The 24,933-nt window shown below is 37.9% G+C and overlaps 2 protein-coding genes across 4 annotated transcripts; one reads left to right on the forward strand and one right to left on the reverse strand.

The window, feature by feature from the left end:
• Positions 1 to 454: 454 nt before the first annotated feature.
• PUS7L (pseudouridine synthase 7 like) lies at positions 455 to 11,878 on the reverse strand. Of its 2 annotated transcripts, XM_054280833.1 has the most exons (8): positions 10,930 to 11,878; positions 10,117 to 10,276; positions 8,731 to 8,926; positions 6,972 to 7,070; positions 5,404 to 5,485; positions 3,764 to 4,041; positions 2,081 to 2,134; positions 455 to 1,500 (listed from the first exon to the last, which is right to left on the reverse strand). In XM_054280833.1, the coding sequence occupies exons 1-8, from the start codon at positions 11,807 to 11,809 to the stop codon at positions 1,177 to 1,179; spliced, it is 2,073 nt and encodes a 690-aa protein (XP_054136808.1). In that variant the 5' UTR covers positions 11,810 to 11,878; the 3' UTR covers positions 455 to 1,176. The 2 variants fall into 2 exon arrangements, with proteins under 2 accessions (XP_054136808.1, XP_054136799.1); XM_054280824.1 differs by lacking the exon at positions 2,081 to 2,134 and having other exon boundaries at positions 10,930 to 11,864.
• On the forward strand, positions 11,707 to 24,776 carry IRAK4 (interleukin 1 receptor associated kinase 4). Of its 2 annotated transcripts, XM_054280857.1 has the most exons (12): positions 11,707 to 11,788; positions 12,497 to 12,666; positions 13,694 to 13,839; positions 14,159 to 14,356; positions 15,093 to 15,253; positions 15,914 to 15,978; positions 16,177 to 16,291; positions 18,309 to 18,418; positions 21,305 to 21,488; positions 22,270 to 22,332; positions 23,002 to 23,160; positions 23,258 to 24,776. In XM_054280857.1, exons 2-12 carry the CDS (start codon positions 12,506 to 12,508, stop codon positions 23,288 to 23,290), a joined length of 1,395 nt encoding a protein of 464 aa, XP_054136832.1. In that variant the 5' UTR covers positions 11,707 to 11,788; positions 12,497 to 12,505; the 3' UTR covers positions 23,291 to 24,776. The 2 variants fall into 2 exon arrangements, with proteins under 2 accessions (XP_054136832.1, XP_054136841.1); XM_054280866.1 differs by lacking the exons at positions 11,707 to 11,788; positions 12,497 to 12,666 and adding an exon at positions 12,696 to 12,815.
• Positions 24,777 to 24,933: the final 157 nt, after the last annotated feature.

The following is a 24,933-nucleotide window of genomic DNA, read 5'->3' on the forward strand; positions in this document are numbered from 1 at the left end:
ACCCTCCAGAATATCCATTTGTTCCCTTCATTTGGTGTCATCTGCAGATTCAATGAAGGTGAATTCCATTCACTCCTCCAGGCCACTGACAAAGACACAAAGCTTGATGGGCCTAGAAGACACCCCAGTGACATTCACTCCAGGGAGAGTGTGACCCCTTAACTACTACTCCCTGCATCTCATCATCCAATCACATTTTCACTCATCTGGTTGTCCACCTATCCAAACCACAAAATCCCAACTTGGTTTCACAAATAGTGTGGTACAGTGGCAAACAGACAAGGTAAATGATGCTTTTTTTGTTCTACCCTTTTTCAAAAATCCACTCATTTTATCACAGTTAACTGCCTTTTTTACTTAATCAAAAAGAAAATGGAAAAGTTTTTTTTCCAAAGTTGGTTAGTATATTTTTTGTACTACCTAAGACCTGACAGTAACAGTAGAGCCTGCATCTTGTAAACAATGGTTTGGTTTTATTATACATGGTTTTGGTTTTATTATAAACGTTTTTCCAGTGATGTCAAGTACTCACCTGATCTTGAAGAGCTTTCTGAAATAGGCACTCCCAGCTATGCACTACTGAATCCTGAAAAGGTCAGCATTAACTTGATTTGGCGCATTCATCAAATGTCTGATAATGCAACCGACAACTTGTCACTGTTGACTCAGGACTTTAACCTTTTAACACTAAGTACCTGAACACAATGAAACACAATATATTTGGGAAACCTTAGTACAACTTTTCAGTCAGAAACCTTTTAGGCTGTAAACTTGTAACATTATTGCTTGAATAGCATTTAGTATAAAACATATAAAAAAATACTATGAATTATAAGACACATTTCTTTGCTGCAAATACTTTTCCAGGACTTTGCAAGCCAGATGCCTATGCAAAGAGGAAATTCATGCTGGTTGCCCATGGTTTCTTTAAGTTCTGTTAGATCTTCCTGGTGCAACAGTTTTACTCCAATGAATTCAACGCATTCAGAGTTTGGAATTATTTTGAAACATTCCAAAGGATTTTGGTAATGCTTTTTTTCCTTATCAGTATGAATCTCAATCTACAAATTTTTCCTGTTTGTGACTTGAACCTGTTATTCTCTGTTATGTTTCTGGCTTTACATCTAAAATAACAACATTGTACAATATTCCTGCAATCTTTTGTTAAGTGGAATCTTAAAAATCACATTTCATTATTTCTCTCAGACAGACTGTTGCATAACATGAAGGATCAAGGTCAAATGATATATGAAGAGAGAATTTTAAATCATTCAGCTGGTTGTCCTCAATTTTGATCACTTTTTCATTACTTTCCAAAAAATATGAGACATTCTTAACATTTTTCAAAATGAGTCTGTAGCATCCAGGTATATTTAGCTGTAACGGAGACACTCTGAATTTGCACAACTCCAGCTCATCCTTAGAAAGTCTTTCACGGTACCATTGTCCAACTTTATTACTGGGATACTTGATACTGTGTCCCACCATCGGAAGAACTACCTTCAAAGAAAAAACAAACATATTTGAGGTAATGCTCACCCATTCCCTTTTAAATAAATGTGATCATTTAAAATGTGTTAAAACCTTGTGTTTTGGGGCTTGAAATAGTAAACCAACAGATTCTCTTGTGAAATGAAGCTGTGCATGGGCAGATATATTGAATGTCATTAAAGCAGAAAAAATAATCAATGTATCAGGATTCCTAAAACAAAGCAGTGTATAGCAGTAAAGACATTCAGTTGCCATATATTCAGTTGCCATGCAAGACTTCACAATTATACTTTGAAACCTTCAAAAATTAGAATGTCAACTTCTTTTGAAAGTGTTTCCAAGTAGACTGAAATCTTTCTCGAAGTATTCAGCTTCAGGATAAATATTGCCATACTGCAAATGACACTGTACTTATTTCCACTACCAAGCAAATTTTTATGAGAGTGGAAATTAGTTCACATGTGTTTTCTTCAATGAGCATTCTGGCAGGGACAAAGATTGCACTAGTTAAATTGATCACATTATTTAAAATAAAACATTTTAATCAAATAAAAAGATCAACAACTCAGAATTTTTCATACAGACTTACTTGGTATATAGAATATTTGTTAGCTGATTCTTCTTCAGCAGTGACTACATGAACCTGACAAGACATTTAAGAAGAAAAAAACACCAACCTTTTAAAAAGTAAAATCTTATGCTTTGTTTTAGGAATTATGCACTGTACTCACAAACTTGCACAGAATATTAAGGTTATTTGACTACTGCAGGGGCAATAAACTCAGGTATGAAAAAATCTTAAGATATGCTTAATTTATATTAATCAGGTTACTGGTAGATGGCATTGCATTAAATATTTACTGATATCCACTACTATTATTCTTTGAGTCTGAAGTTAACAAAGTCAATACCATCTTGCGCTACATCAGCAAATGTAAAAATACAAAAAATATGTTTTATACTAAGAAGAAATTTATCTATATAAAACTCAGTAACTCAATATTGAATTTAATACATCTTTTATTTGATCTAATTGTTTCATTAACATTCACTCTCAGAAATACTAGTAAACAAAAATATCAATTGAAACACAAGCTACTCCATAGGGACTGGAGGTAGCCTTTCAAATGCTCTTGCCTTCAAATTTGTAAGAGGTTCACCCAAAAGAAATTAATTACATTCTGCTTCTGCACACACCTGTTTGTTCTCTAGGAAACAGTTAATGATTGATCTGATCAGGAGAAAGATAGAATCATAGAATAATCTAGGTTGGAAAAGGTTGAATCCAGCTGCAAAACACTACCAAGTCCACCACTAAACCCTCATCACAGACCTGTAGGGATGGTGCCTCAACCCCTTCTCTGAACCAGTACAATTCTGGTGTTTGATAACCCTTTTGGTGAAGAATATTTTCTAATACACAATCTAAATTTTTCTGGCACAACTTGAAGCTATTTCCTCTTGTCCTACCACTTGCTACTTGGCAGCTGTCTTCACAATAAGGTATGCTAACCCTAAAAGAAAGAGCATCTGAAGAGAGCACTTCAGAATGGACTATGGTACGTCAAAACCTCGGACCAGACACTTCACTGCCAGATTCTACTCACTGGCTCACCTATGGCTCCATGCACAGCTCCCAGGCTGAGCTATGGGCAAGCAGAAGCACTCCCTTGCCTTTTACTACTTTACCAAGAAGACTGCTGCATTTTTTGAACAGCTGGTACCAGTTTAGACCCAGCACCAGTGAAACTGTGCTAAACACTTCTTGCCTCTGTAACTGCAATGAGATTATCAGATCAGCCTGAGGATACCTTTCACCCTGGACTCACACTCAGCACTGTATTTAGGAAAGGCCTGATGTGGAGAGCAAGACTCTTATCTGCACTGACTAGTAACATGGAAACACACAGAGTCTTCTACTCTGAAGGCTTTCCCCAGTCAGATCCTAAGAGCATTATATACCATGGAGACTAAATTTCCACATGTATCATTTCTGACCTCCTGTTCCTTCCTCTCACTTGAATAAAATGAACAGCCAAAACAGATTAAGGATGCTAATTGTATGTCTAGCTCATAGCTCTATTTATGGTGAAACAAAAAAGAATTCTACATGATTTTTTTAACTTAGTCACAAATATTAAATATTTTAATGAAAGAACCAAAATAAAGGCATTAGAGTATGTCTGCTTATGTATTTAAGTACATTGAGTTGTTTGGGGTTTTTGTTGTTGGTGTTTTCTTTTTACAAGAACAACTTTACAAGAAGACTCACCTTGTCATTCAGGGAAACGCATTCATCATTTTCTTCCAAGAAGACAAGATCACCCTCAACCACTTTGGAGCCATAAGTCTTCAGCCTATATGATGCTGCTTCATTCCAAATTTTACTGCAATAAGCATGGACATAGAATATGCGCAAGGAGTGAGGAATGTTGAGCCATCCTTTGGTACAACCTTCATGATTTACACCATAGCGATTTAAAGCTCGTAGCAACATCTTCTCTCTCACTTTAAATTCTGGCAGCATTACAAGTGTGCCCTTTGCATCTTCTGACATAAACAAAAATAACCATGTCAGTAATCCCTGATTATTCAAGTATTACCTGACATTTAAAAAGATGAAATAATCAAATGCAGAAAAAAGGTATCAGTCTAATGTCTCCATGCTTTGATTATTTCCTTTTCTTCAATGTGTTGCCTTAGACAGATTTCATCTTGTATGCCTATCAACACAGAACCATGAATTTTATTCTGTTTCATGCAGTATAAATTAAACTAGCTGTCATTCAGTTATTCAGCCTAGTTCAAACAATTTTTTTTTAGAAACTTATTTTATCACTCCAAAGTGGCTTTTTTGAACCAGGTAACTGGAAGTAAAAACCAAGCTATAAAAGAACATTAAATCTTTACTTCTCATCATTTCAGAAGATGTACTTCACAGCAGGTAAAAACTATGTCTTTATTTTAAAGGCAAAAATTACATTGGCGTTAGGGAAGTCTGATTCTTAACCAAGATGAAAATGCACTTAATCAGATTTTTACTGCATTATATAAATGCTGTATATTTAAAATTTTATGGTTTTTTTTTTTTTTCATATTACAAGGGATTACCTGATGAAGCCTTTTGCACAGACTTCTATGTCTGCTTTCAGGAAAAGACAAGTAGCTGCTTTCAGGGTCCACATCAATTGGAAGTTCCATGCATCATACAGCCATGTACAGAACAGCATCATTTATCTTACACTTTTTTGTGAAACCAAACATGTCTTTGGCTTTTGAAGCTACATATCATAGTTGGTAAGACAATCTACAGTGATAAGCAGGCTAGTAGATGTAGAATATTTGAAAAGAAAACTATGTTTGAAGTTGAAAGCAACTTCAAATTGTTGAGAAAGTTTGGCTGAATGATATAACCAATAAATATGGCAAACAGAGCAATCTACTCAGCACACTCCTGCCTTTGACCTATTTTGTTGATTTTAGTTCAAGAAAGACAGAAAGTAGATGTCTTAAGTGCTGAGTATGAGTTGGGTGCCATATTCCTGTACACTTCCCTCACTAGGGAGAAGGAGGTCATTATCCAAAAGCAGACAGATGGAAGGAGGCCAGAACTCCCCTGATAAATCTAGGTCTCTTCCAGCATTATGATATACAGTGTTTGCTTCCAGATTTTCTTGCACCTGAAGTACATTCATTTTCCACTGTTTTGCACATTTAAGACCTCATCCTCATATAATTTTGAAACATGCAACTCTATTGAGTTGCACATATAAAAATGATAATGAAGTTCATTATAATGAAGTGCAAGAAGCATAAAGCAGTAGGAAAATAAAAAGTATTTCCCTGTGCAGCAACACAGTACCTCACAATATCAACTCTGCATAAATACTCGGACAATTTAAGTGGACATACCAGTTTGAAGAAAGTATCTTTTTGCATTGTTTACAGGATCATCAGTATCTTCGGGTGTGAAAAATAACTTCACAGCTTTCACCTTAAAAGTACAATTTTTTTCAGTTAAATATGACTATTTATCAGCTTAACAGGTAATCATGCATCCAATTCTGTCTCAACATATTCTGCAAGCTCTCAAAATTAAATCAGTTCTGTAGTGTCAAATTCTCCCTTTCCCAGAAGATCTCATGAACCACAGAACAATGTGTTGTACCCCTTCTCAGATTAAAAAGAGGTTTTAGTCACCCAGAAAATGTAAAACAGTTTTCAAAGCTCTGTGAGAAAACAAGTCACTTTCTTGGTCATCCAGTTCAAACTTTTCCATGTGAAATTGTCATCATTCTATCCTGAACAGGAAGGTTCCTTCCATCCTGCATGCTTCATGAAAAATTTGGACTGAACAGTTTCATACAGAGGGAAAACTTTTTTAATTTTGTTTTTTAATACTGACCTGTATTAGGTTAGATGACACTGTGACAAGAAAAACACTACAGTAATCTCTGCTGCTTGCAATACTGGAGGAGCTGCTCAATTTGCTAGCACTTCTACCAACCTGTGACACCTGGCTCTTGTCCTCCTCTGTATTGGACTGTGCAAGCACATACTAGCACATTTTTAATACAGACAGTAATTCCTACCTATTTTAAATTAAATTACTAAGTTAAGACTAAGGATTTAAATCATTACTCCTCAGGGACTGGCACCTGGTCCAACTGCTATCTGATGTCAGATACATCAACAGCAACTTTCATGGACTGCCCTCAAATCTTGATTCTTATATTTGTAAGATAGGTTTTCCTGATTTTTCTCAGAATCAAAACAAGATTAGAAGAAAAGGATATTCAAGTGTGAATTTTGTGAATTCAAAGTCAAATTTTGTGAATTTTGACTTTGTAGTGTCTGATTAGTCTCCTACCTACTTCTTCTTCACTATACTATTTACACTGAAAAGTACATTACTCTTATCTTATTAATTATTACTTAATAAGCTCAGAACTAAGAGTTTGGGAAAGTAGTCAAGGAATAATGGAAAGCAGAAATCTCTTCTATATTTGCAGATAAATTACTGCAGTATTGAAAAAGCAAATCCTCTCTTACAAATTTATGTGACATTTTTAAGAAGCAAACAGACCCCCAGCAGGATAAAGAAGCTACAATTCAGAGGTGATCAGGGCCATGAATAAACACTGTATGAAGCCTGCTTCTTTGCAGTGTTCAAATCCTGTATGGAATGCAACCACTTTCCTGCCAAGTGGCATGATGAAAATCCCAATCACATACAGAACTATTACCCCAGAACTATTTAAAGCTTCACTTGCTGTTTAAAAGAAGGTTTTAGTTTCAGTGTGAATATCTTCATGCTTAAGCTGTTATTGAAACTGATCTAGCAATTGCTTCCAGCACACAGGTGGATTTATCTCACAACTGAAACTGTTCACTGAGAAGGTCAAATCCAGTGCTAGGTATTGCAACAGCAATATGAAATTCTCTTGACAGTAAGTACTCAAATTACAAAATGGAAATACCATTTTTTCATTCAGTAAAGCCAATCCTATTTGATCTGTCTGAACAATTTGTCCTTGTCCAAATCGCTGAGGTCCGTAGTAATTCACAAAACCTTTTGTCTAGAATGAGAAAGGATAAATATGTTACATGCATGAAAGTACTGGGTACGATCAAGACCAGGCAGACAACACACATACATCTATATTTATATCCAAAATGTATAAAACCAGAATCAGAAGTTACATGAAAAGCAAAACTCAAAATTCATTACGATATTTTGGCACTAAAAAGATATCTAAAAAGACAATCAAGTTCTACCATTGTCTTCACATTATTAAAAAGATCCCAGGTAAATGAAACAAAATTATTCCTATATAGTTGATTATTATAATTACAACTATAGGTCAAGTCAAAGTAATTAAGCTTTTTACTTGTATCAGATTATGTTACCTCTACTCCAGCAAATGCAGCACAGCTAATGAACAGTAACCATGGGACATTTTTTCTTAAAAACACAAATCTTTTTAACATGAAATAATTTCTGTTATTACTGCAACATAGAAGTTAAAAGTGAACACTTCTGCTAATTGGGATTTTAAAGCTCCTGATGAGTTCTAGGTCACATGTGTGAAGAAAAATCACAGTCATGTGACCCTTTTCTAGAAAATAGTAAGTATACATGGAGTAGACAAGCACAAAACACATATTTGTTTTGCAAATGGTTATTAGGTTCAAATTTTATTATCTTGCTTTGGACACCTATAGGTCCCATACACAATTTTGCTTTCACAGAAGATGAAAAATGCATATTTTGGATAAATATGTATCCTGTTTTGTCATTTATCTTCTGACCAGTAAGGTAAATCTAATAAAGCAAGACACACGATCACAGGAATTTGGGTTCATTTTCCAAACAGTAAAATAAAACAAGTCAGATGGAGCAAAGAAAGCAATATAGTACCAGCTGAATGCTTTTCTCAATAATAAAATTATTTTTCAAAATACATGTAATGTATTTTGCTTTTGCACAGTGGGTAATTTTCATTCAAGAGTTTATTCCTGGATGAATCTTCTAAAAGCAATTTATATTATAGTTATTACTTTGAAAGACAGGGCAAGAGAATCAATACTGTAAAAATATCCACAATTTTTCCTTTCTATTATTTGCTTTTATTTTTTTTTGGTGGCTTAAGAATGTCTGATGATTGGAGTTTCCTTCAGGGACTAAGGAAAGCAGAATCAAAATCCACTGCACTTCAGAGGAGTCTTCCTTCTCAGAGATGGACATTCCACATATGTTCATACCATGAAAGTTTTTCACTTGCATGTTCCTCACATGACCAAAAAAGGCAACCAGCTGTGATGTGCAGTGAGCATGTGTGTGTGTACACAGGTATCCCATACACACTATATGGATGTGTAAGTACATTGTTTCCCCTTCATCGGCCACAGTGAGACCCATCACTTTGGTCGCCCCAGCTCTGTGCAGCAATGGCTCTTATATCCACACTCATTTGTTACTGAATTCCCCTTTTCTTTTGCTGCACCACCCTGGGGTCTCCAGTCTGAAACACACAATTTCAATTCACTTGTAATTCCTTCTTGGAAGGCAATTTTACTCCTGATTCCCTAAGTAATGCAGGAAAGACATAAAACTGCAAAGGGCACCAAACCTGGGAAATATTGCCATTATTGTGCTATTACAAGCACTTTCCTTAAATGTACTTTTTATAACAGCAAAGAATTAAAACTCTGTTCATTATCATCAGTCTTTCTTACCTCAACACTTTCCACTGCTTCAGCTATTCTCTCCTTCAAATCTGCAGAGGAGTCATGACTGTGGTGCTGGAGGTCTCTCACAACTATGTCAAAGTGATTGCCCTTCAGCTGACCAAGTCTGAGGTGCTGCTGTGCTGGACGGATGTTGTATATTTTCATGCCTTTTTTTTCCATTTTATTTCCAATCTCCTTCAACCTAAATAGGTAATTGGGAGAAATTATGAACCATCCTCTACTAAAGCTATACAACTTCTAATTAATGTCCTTTTCACCTTTGCACTCATATTGAAAACACTTTAAAAAACAAAATGGGATGTAAAACAATTATTATGAGAAAATAAAATCAAATTAAGACACAGAAGTCTTAAAATGTAGTTATAATTCAGAAATATTTTTAAATTATTGGCATTTTTATGCTGGAATTAAGCAATTCATGGAACTTTCTCAGAGTGCACAGAATTTTTAATTTTTTAATTGAAAATCTAGTAATTTTTTTACTCTTACCTCCTCAAAACCTGTTTTTCATTAAAGAGAAAGGAAAAGGTAATGTGCTCTAGCTGATTCCAAAACACAATTGCTCTTTCTCCATCAGCCTTAACAAAAACACTTTCAGTGCACTGATTCTCTGGGTGCGCTCACACATGCTTGTAATTGGAAACACAGCTGACAGTTCAAATATTTACCCTTTAAAATATCCACTCAATCTCTTTGTTCTTATGTGTAAATAAGAGTCATTAAAATATGTGGAGGAATAGAATGTAAGAAAATAAAGATAGTGCAGAAGGCAGTCTCACACCTGAGGAGCTGCAGCTGCACCAATCACCAAAGATTAGGAACAGGCCTGCCCTTAATGGGCCACAGCTGTGTCCAGTAAGGATGAGTGCTACAAAAGAGTGGGTTAGTGAGTAGTTGTCTGTACTGTGGAGAAGAAGGAGTCAGTGCTGTGAGGAGCTTCCTGTGAGAAATCACCCAGAAGGTATGGGAACTTTTGTAATAAGATGACAACACAAATCAAAGGAAAATTCCAGTATAAGAGCTTGAATCCTAATCAATATTTTAATAACATCATAAACTGTTCATTTATAAAAAAATATTTTTCTTGCTGTGTGGATGCATTAACCTATTTTTCTTCATCATTTAAACATTCATGCCAAGTTTTGCTAATTATCTCTTGGACAACTGGCCCTACAGTCCAGTTTGCAGTGGAGTTTTGCCACTGACTTGAGTGCTAAATTGCAATTGTTCCCTAAAGCCACAAAAGATAAAGCACATTTCCACTGTGCTCTATATATACATCAGTAACAACATTTCAAGGGATTCTACCATGTTGATACTTATTAACATCAAAAACTACATGGTAAATTGCTTGCACCCAATTTTAAGTACCTCTCAGGCGTCACCTTCTTCACCACCATAGGCTGCAAAGTGATAGCCTTCTTATCTTTGATGCCAGTGTAACTGAAGTCTGAAGGAAGAACATCAAGTTCAGCTGCCAGCAAGCCAATTGCTTCTAGTGTTTCTAGATTTTCTTTCTGCAGGGTGAAAGCTGAAACAATCATCTCAGAATTATTAGAAAGTTGCCTTTATGTTTCGGTGTTCTGCCATGACAGACGGGCAGGTTCTCCCCCTTGAACTGTAACAGCATGGAAACTGTAAAGAAACTGCCCTCCTACCACACAAATCTAAATCAAATGGGAGTTTTACAGCACAGAAGGAAAAAAATAAAAATGGTACACAAAACTCAGGCCAACCAAAAACCCTGATGCCTTTAAAAACAGTACCTCATAAAATGCAACACAATTCAACAGACATGCATAGATGTATTGCAGGAAACATTCTCTGTATCAGAGAATGCTTTGAAGAATGAGATCATAAGTCAAATCAGACCTTACTAACTTGTTCAGTATCTACCTCCTAAAAGCTCACAATTATTTTCAAGGGAAAGCTATCACCCTGGGAATGCCACAGAGTGAGTGGCTACAATCAAAATAACTGTAACCATTATCAGCGAGCAGTTGATGCCAAATCGCTGCAGTAACTTGATTCCTCCATTTCATTCTCCAAGGATGTAACACCAGTGCACTTATAATAATTTATTTCAACATAAACAGTGACCTGACAGTATAAAAATTATCCTGAGTATCAGTCTTACCTACAGAACACTGTAATACCTGTCACCTTCACTAAAAATGTATTTACCTGTATAAACATCTTGCTTGTCCTGAAAACCACCAGCACACCTTTTTCTGGACCCACTTTTTTCTCGAAACCGTACTATTATTGATGTACTTGGCTGATCATTGACATCTGTCATGGTAAAAGATTTTGTTTCTAAAAGCTTTCCAAATTTTCTATTGATAAAGTGGTGAACTGTTTTTCTGTGCTCTTTGTTTCCATCAGGCTCAAAGGAAAACGTAGAATTTTCTAGCTTTGCATCTAAAAATTTAAAGAAACCACTTGTTTCCTTTTCAGTCACTAATTGACAGAGTTCTCTATAATCAGGATTCCCTTTTACAATCATTTCGTTGTCTTTTGTAAGAGTGACTAGAAAGGGGAATTTCTGCCTAACAGCACTGTGTAAATCAGCCCGAATTTTCTTGTCCAGCCTCGGTCCTAGCGAGAACTCCCTAGCAGCAGCAGCATCCGCGCCGTTTCCCGAGCCCCACGCATCCTTCACATCGCAGGCAAACTTGTGGAGCAGCTCGCTCACGGGCTCGCCGAGCAAGGACTCCAACCCTGGGGCTTCCCCGAGGCCGGGCTGCAGCTCGGGCTGTCCCTCAGGCCCGGTTTGTTCCGGGGATGCAGCGCAGCCGCCTCCCGCCCGGCCTGGGCCCTGCCCCGGAGCTCCGGGAGCAGAATCCCGGGGGCACCCGGGGGGCTCCGTCCTCCGCCTTTTGGGCTCCCGCGGACACGGGCCGCTCTGTGCCGCTTCGCTGCTCTTCGGGAGCAATTCAGCTCGGGAGTCCCCGAGGAAGAGCTCGGGCACCTCGAGCTCCGTCACTACGAAGTCCCCGGGCGCGTTTTTGATGGTGCCGCGGAAGCCGGTGTGCTCGGTCAGGTAGCTGAAGGCGGGCAGCATGGCCGCGGCCTGCCCTGCGCCCCGCCAGGCCGGGCAGGAAAAGGGGAGAGGGGCGGAAGAGCATCAACTGCTACGGAAAGGCTGCTGAAAGGCGGGGAGGGAGGCAGGCAGGGATGGCTGGACGGACGGACGGACGGACGGAGGGACGCAGGGAGGGAGCGAGGCACGGACAGACACAGCGAGGCGGGAGCGCGGCGTCCCCGGAAGCCGCCGCCAGGGGGCGCCACAGCCTCCTCCTCCTCCTCCTCCTCCTCCTCCTCCCATCGGGGGGCCCAGGGACGTTACCAAGCTCCCCAGGGCCGGGGGGAAAGACAACGAGACAGAGAGCCCCCCTCCACGCGGCAGGACATGGGTCGTGCCGGGGGCGGGGCCCCTTTCGGCCGCCTATGGGAGCGCCAGGTGGGAGAGCGCTTCCGCTGTGTCCCCACCGCGCAGGTGACGTCAGCGGCACCGGGGGCTGGGCCCCGCCCCCTTAAAGGGGAAGCGGTACAGGCGGAGGGGAAGCGGCGGTACCGGCCGGTGGGCAGCGGGGCCCGGGGGATCGCGGGAGGGCAGCGACGGTGAGGCGTGAGGGGACTCCGGGCGGCAGCGCCCCGGGTGCAGGTGCGCTCCCTGCCGGGAATGGTGCGCGGGGGCCGGGGCGGGCGCTTCCCGGCGAACCGCGCGGGTAACGCTGTGTCCCAGCAGGAGCGGAGGATGGGCGAGCCCGTGACGGATTCCACGCACGTCCGCTCCCTGAGCTACGGGCTCGTGCGGCGCCTGGCGGAGCTCATCGACCCGCAGGAAGGGTGGAAGAAACTTGCGGTGGATATAACCAACCCGTCCGGGGAAAGCAGATACAGCCAAGTGCACATAAGGTCCTACACCACAGTCCCGTAACCCAAACTCGTGCATCAGCACAAGAACCTTGTTAGCCCCGCTTGCCAGCCCGTTACTGTAGCTTGCTGCACCTCGTGTGCTGGGGGGCCCTTGCGCCTTACACTCCCATTTCCTTAGGGAACGCAAGGTAATTACTCCTAATTGTACTGCAGCTCGGGTTTGAGCAAGCCTCAGAAAATTGACTGAAGAAATTAGGATTAATTAGAACTCCAGACACAGGTATTTTTAGCGATACAGGACGGGCTGCATAACTTTCTGTACGCTAAAGACTCGTAGGCATTGATGTTACGGTGCCCGAGAGACAGCTGCGCTGTAACTCCAAATTCACTGCTTCAAGAAAATGCCCAACAAACCTGGGGAGCCCCAGGCCTAAAACTCACAAATTTACTTGAGGAGTAATGCTTGCAATATTTTATGAGCACCTCATTGCTTGAAGGGCTTGCTGAATCTTTGTTGAAGCTGTTTCAAAGACTGAGATTTTTACATGCTGTATATATAATTTTGGGTTTCCAGTCTTTTCTAGTAATGGTAGTGTTAAATCTTTGTTTTTCTTTCAGTGATAATATTAAATCAGTCAGAATGCTGGATCTCATTTTCTTCCTAATGCCCATCTCAAAATATTCAAGGTGGAGTGTGAATGCTAAATGGAAGCAAAACAATTATTTGTGCCATTTGATCTGGGTCTGACTAGCTCTGTGTCTCTGTCTGACATTCTCTTCTGTGTTAGTCCAACATGCCAATATATTATGGATCCTAGACAGACAGCTGAGGCCATGTATATGTGTATTTCTCATAGTTTTTCCCATATTTTGCATGCTTTTACCCCGATTTGAAATGTGTTTAGGTTTTTTTGGCTGTGTATTCAGAAAACTCTGGTTTTTTGCAGTGCATTCAGATTTTATTTTAATGTGGATTATTTTTGTCATTTGCCTTTAATCTCTTTCCCTTTATGCTTCTTGAGGTAATTATTTTTTTAAATACTGATCTTAATATTTATCTTTTAAGGAAATTTGAGGCATTTGTACAAATGGGAAAGAGCCCCACGTGTGAATTGCTTTATGACTGGGGAACCACAAACTGTACAGTTGCTGATCTTGTGGATCTGCTGATCAGGAATCAGTTCCTAGCACCAGCAAGCCTTTTGCTTCCAGGTAACTGTTATTCTTGTACATTTTCTATTGTGTTCTCAGTTTTCTAAGATGCTAAGGAGCTTCATGCTAACTTGAAAATCAGAAAGGATTAGGTTAAAATAACCAAAAAAGAATATATTTTCCACTTTCTATCATTTGTAATAACAGTTTAAGTATGAATTTAAAGTTCCAGTAAGAGTGCTGGAGTTTACACATAGTGGCACAATATAACCTAGTGATACTTATGTGTCTCCTAATTTCGAAAAATATTGCATTAACATTACTTAGTTTTTCTCTGGTTCCTAATGTAGTTAACACTTTTTCTAAATTCCCTTTTCAGAAGCTGTAAGGATGCCACAGGAAGTTACATTACCTCTTTCTTCACAGGAAACCTTGCCTATACATGAGAAACAGCTACCTGTACAAGAAAAAAGGGTGACATCTGTAAAGCCTGCTTTAGCTCAGAGTGCTGAGAAGCAGCATTCAGATTCTTCCTACTCAAATGAAGAAAAAAGCAGCTCACAGTCCAGTAACACAGGTAGACATTTACTTTGGTAGAATTGAGTGCTGTTTTTTTGCTGATCTTTCCTTCACCCCATGTGAAATAAATCATAGCAGTTCATAAGAATGATGACTCTATTCCTGTCATGGTGCATCTGTGGGAAACAGCATCTTGCCAATAAATCACCTGCTTTGAGGGAAAACTTAACTGTTGATTAAATTGCAATTTCTTTTTTGCCACACATAATCCTGTTGTGCTTTTCCAATACTTATTTTATAGACTGTTCAGCATCTCATGCTTTGAAACTAGATTTTGTATGTCAGAAATGACAAAGAATGCTGCAGAAAAGATGACTGAAGAAGGCATTTTAGGAAAGTATGTGGTTGGTCTGTTGTTTCCTAAAGGTTCACTTTTGGGTTGCTGCCAGGAGCATGAATGTAACCTTGGTGTATTTTTTGTATATAAGGCACTGTGGCTCTCTCTGTGATCTGCTGCACATTTAATTTCTGCTACCTGTATTGCAAGTATGAATCAAAAATGCAATCAGATGTGTGCTGCAGTGTTAGTTGTGAATAAAATGATGCATAGGTAATTGTATGTGTTTATCTGCCTTCGTTTTGTGTTTCTGGTATCTTCATCACAGAGCTGGAAGTAGGGCTCCACTGCGTCAGGTTTTGTGCAGTAGCAAGTTTTTGTTTTAAGAGAACTGAAACAGAAAACCTCGTTCCTTAAGTGAAAACACAGTTTTGTGCTAAATGTCAATGTCTTTCAGATTTCCAGAATTTTTTGTTTCATGACTTGGAAAGCATTACAAATAATTTTGATGTGCGACCAGAATCAGCTGGAGGTAATAAACTGGGAGAAGGTGGCTTTGGCATTGTGTTCAAAGGCTACATCAATGGCAAAAACGTGGCTGTCAAGAAGCTCATTGCTGTGAGTTGTCCTGGGGATTTTTCATTTTAATGACTGTGTACTTTATCAAATAGACTTGTTTATCTTGTTTATTGTGAAAAGCATTGAATGATAGATTTCCAAAAGTTGTCACTGTCCTACGCATTAGTTGGCTTAAGAAACTTATCCTTAGTCCCATCAGTGTTACGAGTCAGCACAGTCACAGGAGCTAGTTCTTGCCTTCTCTGTAACTCTCCTTTGAGGGGCTAAGCAGGTTGTTGGGAAGACCAGAGTGTTTCCCCAGTTGTTTTCCCCTCTCCCTCAAGAAGTGCCAGAAGAGAAGGGGTCCTAAGGTGGTTTCCATTTCAGATTACAATGGCTGAGATTGACAAGCTAATTTGTTAGAGAATTTTAGTCTTCATAACCATTGTTTTGTGTGAATATTGAATTTGTAATTAAGTACTATTGGGATGTAACTGCAATGAATGGAATAAGTTGTTGATTGCTGAAACTGGATCCATTTATCCAGTTATACAATGTTCCAAGGAATTTCAAGTGACATTCCCATACTTATTTTTGAACTTAGTAGAAGGTGTATTGTGAAAAGTTAACTAAGAAAGGCTTTTTGTTGTTTATCTTAATGAACAGCTGTGCATTTTATTATGAACTAATGATGTTAATGTCAAATACTTGTTTTTATAGATGGTCGATGTTAGCGTTCAGGACTTAAAACAGCAGTTTGAGCAAGAAATAAACATAATGGCAAAGTGAGTATGTCATTATACAATTTTTGTCTTTCTAACATAACGATTTGCATGTTAACTGAAAATGTTTCTTGTACACAATCACATTTTGTTTGTTTTAGAACATCACCACACAAGCCTGGCTTTATGCAGTAGAGGTGAAACAAGTTGAGAGTCTTTCAGAGCACATGTGAACGGATATTTTTTTCTTTTTTGCCACAGGTGTCAGCACGAAAATTTAGTAGAATTGCTTGGTTTCTCAAGTGATGGTGCTCAGCCATGTCTGGTGTATGAATACATGCCCAACGGTTCGTTGCTTGACAGACTTGCTTGTCTGGTAAGTGAATTTTTTTCTAGCTTCCAGTTGCCTTGCTTTGCTGAAGTACAGGAATCTGTGGAATGTCTTTCAAATGGAACTGAACTGTGATGGCCAAATGATGTTTTACTACTTTCTTCTTATGTTCTAATAACAAGATTCTTCCAATAAGATTTTACACAAACATTTTAGATAAAGTCAAGTCAGGCTGTCAGTGCAATGTCATGTACTGGTATCTGAAGCATCACAGAAGCTTGCATTGATTGTGCTTGTGTGAGGCAGTGCAGAGGGTGCTGCAGTCTTGTTCCCAGTTCTTCTGTTGGTATGTTCTCTGCTGGTTCCTGAGATTCTGTGAAATCTGTGAAACTGACCTTGTTCATTGTCCTTGTGATAGCGGTTATAATACAGTGCTCCTAGTCTGCTTATCTCTTTCTGAAGTACGTCAGTAAATGTAAATTTCAATTAAAAAAACTATTATTTTGTATAAATGCTTATGATTTAATCAAATGGTGTATGTTCTAGCCTTGGCCTTATGTAAATAACAAGTTGCTTTGGTTTAGTGAGGCAACTGTGTATATCAAGGACACACAGTCCAATAGTAAGCCAGACTTGAGGTAGTAGATTAGTGTCTGTGTTAACTTGTTGAAGGAGTTCAAAAAATCTGCTTAATACTAAGCAATTGCAGCTTCTGAGGTTGTGATCAGGTGAACATTTTACATTGGTGCTACTTCAACCATTCATGTCCTCAGACCTAAGATCTTGGGCTTGGTTTTTTTTCTGCACTGATAATCTGGTTGTACTGGTTCAAGCATCTATTAGATGGAGAAAGGTCTGGATTAGGAACTGATATGGCTGATAAAATAATACTTGGTGAAAAAATATTTAATTTTCATGTGGAGACATTTCCTTTGTAGGGCTGCACAAATACTTCTGCTCCAGTGGGGAAAACATGGTGCTATGATGAGAATGAATAGCAGTGCTTGAGGAAAGAACTAGTCCTGTTAGTACTGCTGTGCCAGTTTACATTTATTTGCTTGCCTACGCTACTACAGGTGCAATTTGTTTTTTTAATTGAATCAGTGCAGAAGAGAGACTAAGTCTTACCTAAGGGCAGTGCAAGTTTATCTGTAGAAATGAGCAGTGCTTATCAAGGATGTATATGAAAATGGTCATCAGTGTAACTAGCTGTTATCATCAAGGGAGCTTTAAAGATTGGGGATAATTGAAAGCTAAAGGAGAAATAAATGCCTCTTCCTTTGCAAGAGGACAAATTTATGGCATAAATCAAGGAATCTAAATCAGAATCTATAAATTAGAAAGAATCTTTTTCTAATAAGATCAGAGAGGTGAGTAACGTATTTACTTGAACATCTGTTCTTGCTGATAATTTAATTTTGTGACTTCACTGGATGTGTTTGATGCATGGACTCTTGCTTGTATCATCTTTGTGTCTGGATGTTGAGCAGGCAAGGGAGGTGGTAGAATGGGGAGATACTGTAATCCACTTCCCTTGGCCACTGACAACATTTTTGATTACTGGTTTTTAAATGTAGATGTCCTTACTTCTGAGGTTTAATTAGTAGCATGAATAAAGCTATACTCTCAAAAAATCCTGGAAGACTGGCTTCTTGTTGTTAGTAAAAAACAGTGGATTGCTTTGAATTATTTGCTTTGGGTTGAAGGCCCTGGTATCAGTGCCAGTACAAAGTGGGAGCTGCAGTAGATACAGATAGGTCTTTGCTGAGCAGCTGGCCTTGGAGAGTCAGAGTCAAGCATTAACCAAGAACATTTTTTGCAACTGACAACTTAATCTAAGGCAAAATGCAGGAAAAAAATGTAATGTGACAAAGGCATGCATTTCTGCCCCAATCAATTAAGAAATGTATGCTGGTAGTGTTTTTAATCATCTACTTGAACACAACAAAACATAGCAAGAAGTTGCTTTTGGGTTGTGGGGGTTTTGTATGTTTGTTTTGGTTTATGTGAGTGTATATATATTTTTCAGATTTTTACTTGCCTTTCTCTCTTCTTAATCAAGGATGAAACTCCACCAATTCCTTGGAATATGAGGTGTAAAATTGTTCAAGGTACAGCAAATGGCATCAACTTTTTGCATGAAAATAATCACATTCACAGAGATATTAAAAGGTAAAACCTGCAGACTATTGCTGGCTGCATTTTCACATTTTCATTTTTCTTTTTCATCTTTCCCCTGTTAAAGTAATTTTAGAGAGAACAAACTGCAAAAAGCATTACTTCAGTCAAGGGCACAATCTTCTGCAAGTGACATCTATCTCCACAATCTTGTCTGTGCCACAAGGACATGACTAGTACAGATTTCTAAAGATAATTATGGGGCTAGAAGCATAGAATTGCTTAGGGTGGAAAAGACCTTTAAGATCATCGAGTCTGACTGTTAACCCAGCACTGCCATGTCCACTTCCAAGCCATGTCCCCAGGTGCCTGCATCTAGATGTCTTTTAAATATCTCCAGGGCTGGTGACTCCACCACCCTCCTGGGCAACCTCTTTCACTGCTTCACTTGGTGAAGAAATTTTTCCTTATAGCTAATTTAAACCTCCTGTGGCACAAATTGAGGCCATTTCCTATTGTCCTGTTGCTTGCTGCTTTGGAAGGAGACTGAGCCCTCCCCCCCCACCTGGCTCCAGCCTCCTTTCAGACAGTTAGTTGTATGGTGCAATAAGGTCTTCCCTGAGGCGCCTTCTCTGCCAGCTCCCTTAGCTGCTGGACAGCTTTCCAGCCATGAGGTTTTGCATTGTAATTGTAATTGTGTTATATTATGTAAATTGTAATTTGTATTTTAAATTGTATCTGTTACTTTCAAATAGTTGAGTGCCATGAGAACACACAAAGTTCTGTTCTTTAACTGCTTCTAGTGAAGCTGCTGTTGAAGAACAATTAATTTTTAAATAGGGAATTTTTCGGATAAAAACACTTTTTTTTTTTTTGTTTTCGTAGAACACTTCTTCAGTGTCTCCTTTGATTTACCCCTATTTTTTATGAATACAGTAAAATTACTTCAGTCAGGTTCATGAAGTTCAAGGTTCTTCAATGATAATGAATGGTCATTGTTTGTTATACCAGAGTTTTTTCCTATGGACATCAGAACTCAGAATAGGTAGGGGGTTTGTTGTAGAGTTTGGTTGGCTTTTTCTGGTGTTTTCATTATTGTTGTTTTGTTGCTGCTACAGTTTACTGTGTTGGTTTTCTTAAGAGGCCAAATCTTTGAAGAGAAGCCCCAAATGCTGTACTCTCTGTGATGGTTGAGAAGGAACGACTGACTGCGTGTTACAGATGAATGTTTCAGTAGCTTTCTGGCTTCTGGCAACTCTGCTAAATACAGGCAAATTCAGTTTTGTGACCTTTCAGCTTGGGGGGAACAAGCATTTGCTTCAGCTATCTCATATCTGTGCTTGCTGCTTTGACAGTCTGTTTCTTCTTTCTTCCCTGCCTAAGCCTCTGGAGAAGTGTAATGACTGCAAGGGATGCACTTCTTTACCTTACGCTGCCTCTGCCCTTCTAACTGCTGTGAGTTGATCACATTGGAGAATTGGGTTTGGGGTTTTTTTTGTTTGAAATAACATTGCAAATGTTTGAATAACATTTTGCAACTTGTGTGAGTAGTTCAGTACATTTGATTGGTACTATTAATAGTGCTGCCACTCCCAGATAACATTTAGATGAAGAGACATCCAAGATTACTTCAGTCTTCAATTTGCTGCCATGTTTAGACCATTCATAAACACACAGGAATTAGAACAGCTTCTCTAGGCTAGAGGGAACAGGGTTTAATGGGTATTCTCCCAGTTGTTTTTTGGATTGGTTATGCCCAGGAAATAGTTCAGTTCTCTTTTGAAGCTTGAAAGTTGCAGTAAAGCTTGCATTTATTGTGCTTTTTGTGGCGTACCCAAAAAATGACCATTCTTTGGACTGGATTCAAGTTGATAAGAAGCTGAGATTTATGAAGTTGTGATCTTGTTCTCTTGGTGGATGATGGCTTTTGTAGTGGTCGTTATTTACAGCAGCTCTAACATCAAGTGATCCATTGTAACTTACAGCTGTGTTAATTTTGTTCAGGTTGGGTGAACAAGAAGGGAAGAAGGGGAAGTTAGCAGTATAACTTTCCAGCAAGTGTTATATGTTATATCAGGCATTGTGGATTTCTTACAGTTCCATTAAAGGGATCAGAAAATGAGGATTTCATGAATATTAAATCAAGCTATTTTAAAATGGTTTTAAGTGGTACAGGTTTAAAACCCAGTAGATTTCTGCTGTAATTCATTACTGAGCATTTTATGAAAGCGTTAAGGACTTTGAGATGAGCCTCATTTGTCAGGGTTGCCTTTTTTTAAGGAAAGTAAAAGCTGGAGGTCAAGTGAAAACATGGCACACAGAATATTCTAGCAGTAATAAGTTTTCTGGTTTTCTTTCAAGACAAGAGTATTATTCATTTAGCGCATGAATTTGTCATGGTTGACTTGGTATTAGATAATAGGTACAAAAAACCTGCTTTTGTTAGTTCTGAGCAGAGATTTAGATGTGATCCAATAGAAGTTGATCAGAGCTAATTATTCTCTATTGTCTCTCTTAAAGCCAAACCATAAATGTAACATAATTGGTCTGTTAAAAAAAAGTTCTGTATTTCTAAGGTTTGGGGGTAGGGGGAGTGTCTAGTTTTTTTTCCTTGTGTTTTGTTGTCCTGCCTTTTATTTTTTCATGCATGCACTCACAAGAAAAACATAGATGGATCTTGCAGTCAGTTCTTCATTTATTTAGAGGAATGAATTTTGAAATTGAACAATTTCCAGCATAACTAATTTACTAATTATGTAAATTTACATAATTTGTTTTATGAATAATATATAAATATCTTAGCTTTCAAGATAGTCAGAATAGCAATTTACATAGCAGGTTATTAAAGAATTATTAGTCTGTCATAAAACCTATTTACTGTAATGTTCAGAAAATTCTCTTTTCTTTTTTGTTTCTTCCCTTACCTCCCCTCTCCACCAGTGCAAATATCTTATTAACTGATACATATGTGCCCAAAATTTCTGACTTTGGCCTTGCAAGAGCATCTGTAACATTCACACAGACAATCATGACTGAAAGAATTGTTGGAACAGCAGCCTATATGGCCCCTGAAGCTCTGCGAGGAGAGATAACCCCTAAATCAGATATCTTCAGTTTTGGAGTAGTAAGTAGAATGTGGGAAGCAGTATATGACTTCTGTTGTAAAAGATAAAAGCACACAAAATCAAGAGTATCTGAAAGGAAATGATTACTCTGGTCTATAATTTTTCTTAAGATATTTTCTTAAGATAGTGTTTCTAAACTTTGTGTTAAAATAATTTGAATATGTTGATATGCTATGTGAAAGACCAGAGTAAAATAATATTCCAGGTTCTAGCTAAATGTGGTTTGAAGTGTGTGGAACGTGGTTTTTCCTTGCATGGTGTTGCACAAAAGTGTAACTCAGGCTGAAAAAGAAAATTTAAGAAAATGTTCCAAAATTATTGTGTTTTACTATATTCAACACCAAAAATACAATGTCCATGTTTAATTTGCCTTAGAGCCGAGTAGAAAAAGACATGAGCTTAATATTTGGACGAAAATTTAATTTGTTCTGGATAGATCCAAGACCCTACTCACTATTGACCACTTCCTTCCCAGCATTTTGTTTCATGGGAAGGCAGGCCCAACACTATCTCTGAATAGTTTGGAAATCCTTCAGTCTTGCTGTGAAGGAACACCATGTAGCCTGAGAATAACTTGTGTTGAATTCGTAAGCCACACTGCTATTAATGAAAATAAAGATAAGAATAAAACCAATGAATTGTATAGGAAATCTTTGGACAAACGCAAATCCTGAGGGTATTTGTTGACAGCCTGGAGGTCATGCTCTTTTTTGCAAATCATATATATGCTAATGGTTATTCTGTGTTTTATTTTATCTTCTGATTTTTTTTTCCTCCTAGGTCTTACTAGAAATAATAACGGGTCTTCCTCCAGTGGATGAAAACCGGGAGCCACAGTTGCTGGTATGTTCTTCATGTTTTCTCCTTCCCTGCCACTGCTCCAGGATCACTTTTATGAAATCATAGTCAGTGAAGAGGTTCTGAGATAATCAATTGTTGGTCAGCAATTTCAGACTGACCCATAGAGGAAGGCAGAATATCTACCTCTACTCATTGTCTCTTATTTACTCATTTATGCTTCCTCAAACAGTACATGTGTGATTAAGGTAACCCACTTCAAGTGTTTTGGAGCTGAGGACTTTTGGACTAAACCAGTCAGATTTAAAATTTGATTTCTGACTAGAAGTTTCCAGCAGATACTGCAGTCACGGAGACTGGAGACAGAAGATTAGTTTACAGACAGACATTTATCTATAGGAAGAGGCTTTATAAAAGTGATTAAAAAAATTATACCAGCTTAAACTTGGATATTTGTGGGTTATTAGGATACTTAGTTGATTGTGCCTCTTCTCTTACAAAAAAAAAACAATACTAGAAAACTGAGCCTTGAAGTGGAAGACACCTAAATCTGTATGATATGGTTTAAAGGAATTTGCTTTATGATGTTGTGGTAATTAAAATGATATAGAATAAAAAGAATAAATTAATAAAAATTTATAGTTTATTTATAGTCTCACATGCTGTTCAGATACTTACAATGTTATCTGCTTGTTGGTTCAAACTCTCTTGTAGTTAAATATAAAAGATGAAATTGAGGATGAGGAAGCAACTATTGAGGATTATGTTGATGAAAAGATGAGTGACTGGGATGTTCCTTCAATTCATAAAATGTATTCAATTGCTGATCGGTGTCTGAATGACAAAAAAACCAGAAGGCCAGACATTAAGATGGTATGTAGTCTTTCAGAAAAAAGGCTTATTTTGGGTGAGTGTGTTTCCCCTGCATATGGTCACACTATCAGTTATATTTCTGTCTGTTCTCTTCCAGGTCCAACAGCAGCTGCAAGAGATAAAAACTTGATAATGTGTTTCTTCTGACACACCAGTGTTTCTGTAATGGAGACACCAGTACCAAACATTTAATCTGTATTTAGTGCAACATTATCAGTGATTCTGCTTTCCAGAACTTTCTGGACACATGTAAGGTGAGCTGTTGGCCTGTCAGCAGCTCTTTCACATTTCCTTGGTCACTGAGCCCTTAACATGGGAAAACTTTCTTGTATTAACAAATTGCAGTGCTGGTACACCATCTTCTCCTGCAACTTTTTAAATGCATTTCCATATTCCAATCTATTTGAATCTTTTTATTTCCATATTTAGTATGCCTGCTGCAAAGAAATATGACTGTAACTGGGCAGAATATTTTTTCTGCAAATTGCTTTCTTGATCAGGTTTACTAGGCCTTTGTCTGTTGAAGACAAAACCATTTAATAGCTATAATGGTATTTAATGTTGTCTTTTTGAGAAATGACAATTACCCAATTTAAACAAGCTTCTACTTAACATTTTAGCTTGAGAGTTCATATTAGAGTGAATGGTCTGGTACTGTTAGTAAATGTGATTATCAAAAAGTCTTCCTGGTGTTAGTTCTAGTCAAATAAAGGCTGCAAGACATTTTCTAGGTTGTTTTTTCATTTCAAGGATTCCCAAGCAAAATAGTTATCTTGCTGTGCAGATGCATTTACACATGCAAATGCTTTTTTACAGTGAACTCTTTGATGACAAACCATTTAATTTTTATTCACAGGAAGACTCTTAGCTACTTTGACTATTTTAGGAGGATTGAATATTTTTAGTACTTTAGGAGAAGATTCCATATGGATTATAAATACAGATGGTTGCTTTTCCTAAAGGGATCAGAATGATGATGTGAAGACCAGTTCTGCATTTTACTTAGTCAAATAATTAAGCTATATTTAATATATATATATTTATATTAACTAAATACAAAAATACAGTTCTGAAACTATAAATGGAAAGCTTTTAAAAATAGAAAATTGACAGATCAAAGCAGACTAAAAATGGAATGAAAGTGCCTAGTAAGATTCCAGATACTTTGGACTAAGTATGAGCATATTACCATTGTAAATGAAAGATGTTATTTTCATATAAACTCATTTTGCACCTTGTGAACTTTGTTAATAGCTTAGGGATAAGAACATGGTCTGGCCTACAGTTAAATTTGAAATTCTGTGATTATGTGTGACTTCATTCAGGAATATATATTTTGTTGTAGGAAGCATGTCTTTTCAATGTAATGATATCATTAGATTTCTGGTTATTTATTCAGTTTGTATTGCCTTTTCAAACTGGTAGCTTAATTTAGAAAAAAAGGGTCTACCTAATGGCTTCTAGATTTTTTGAGTATAAACTGTAAAAAACTGTTAACATAGAAAAACCTGCTGCATTATTACTTCTTTCTGCTATTAAAACTTTGAGCCTTGAAAATAATAATCATTTTATGTTGCTTGCATTTCTGTTAATAACATTATGGTAACCTCACTGCATGGAAAAAAGCTGTACAGCTCTGAGCCTGGAGAAAAAAGCTGCTATAAAGCTAAATTAGAATAAAATCTGCTGAAGCTATTGTTCAGTTTTAAGCATCTCCAGCTGTTATGTGAAGGTTTATTAGATCACACCTGCTTTTTACTATCCCTGGAGCTG

This window comes from Melozone crissalis, unplaced genomic scaffold (genome assembly GCF_028551555.1).
Source record: "Melozone crissalis strain CALT ecotype California unplaced genomic scaffold, PUWL_Pcris_2 ptg000004l_1, whole genome shotgun sequence".
In the NCBI taxonomy this organism is placed as follows: domain Eukaryota; kingdom Metazoa; phylum Chordata; class Aves; order Passeriformes; family Passerellidae; genus Melozone; species Melozone crissalis.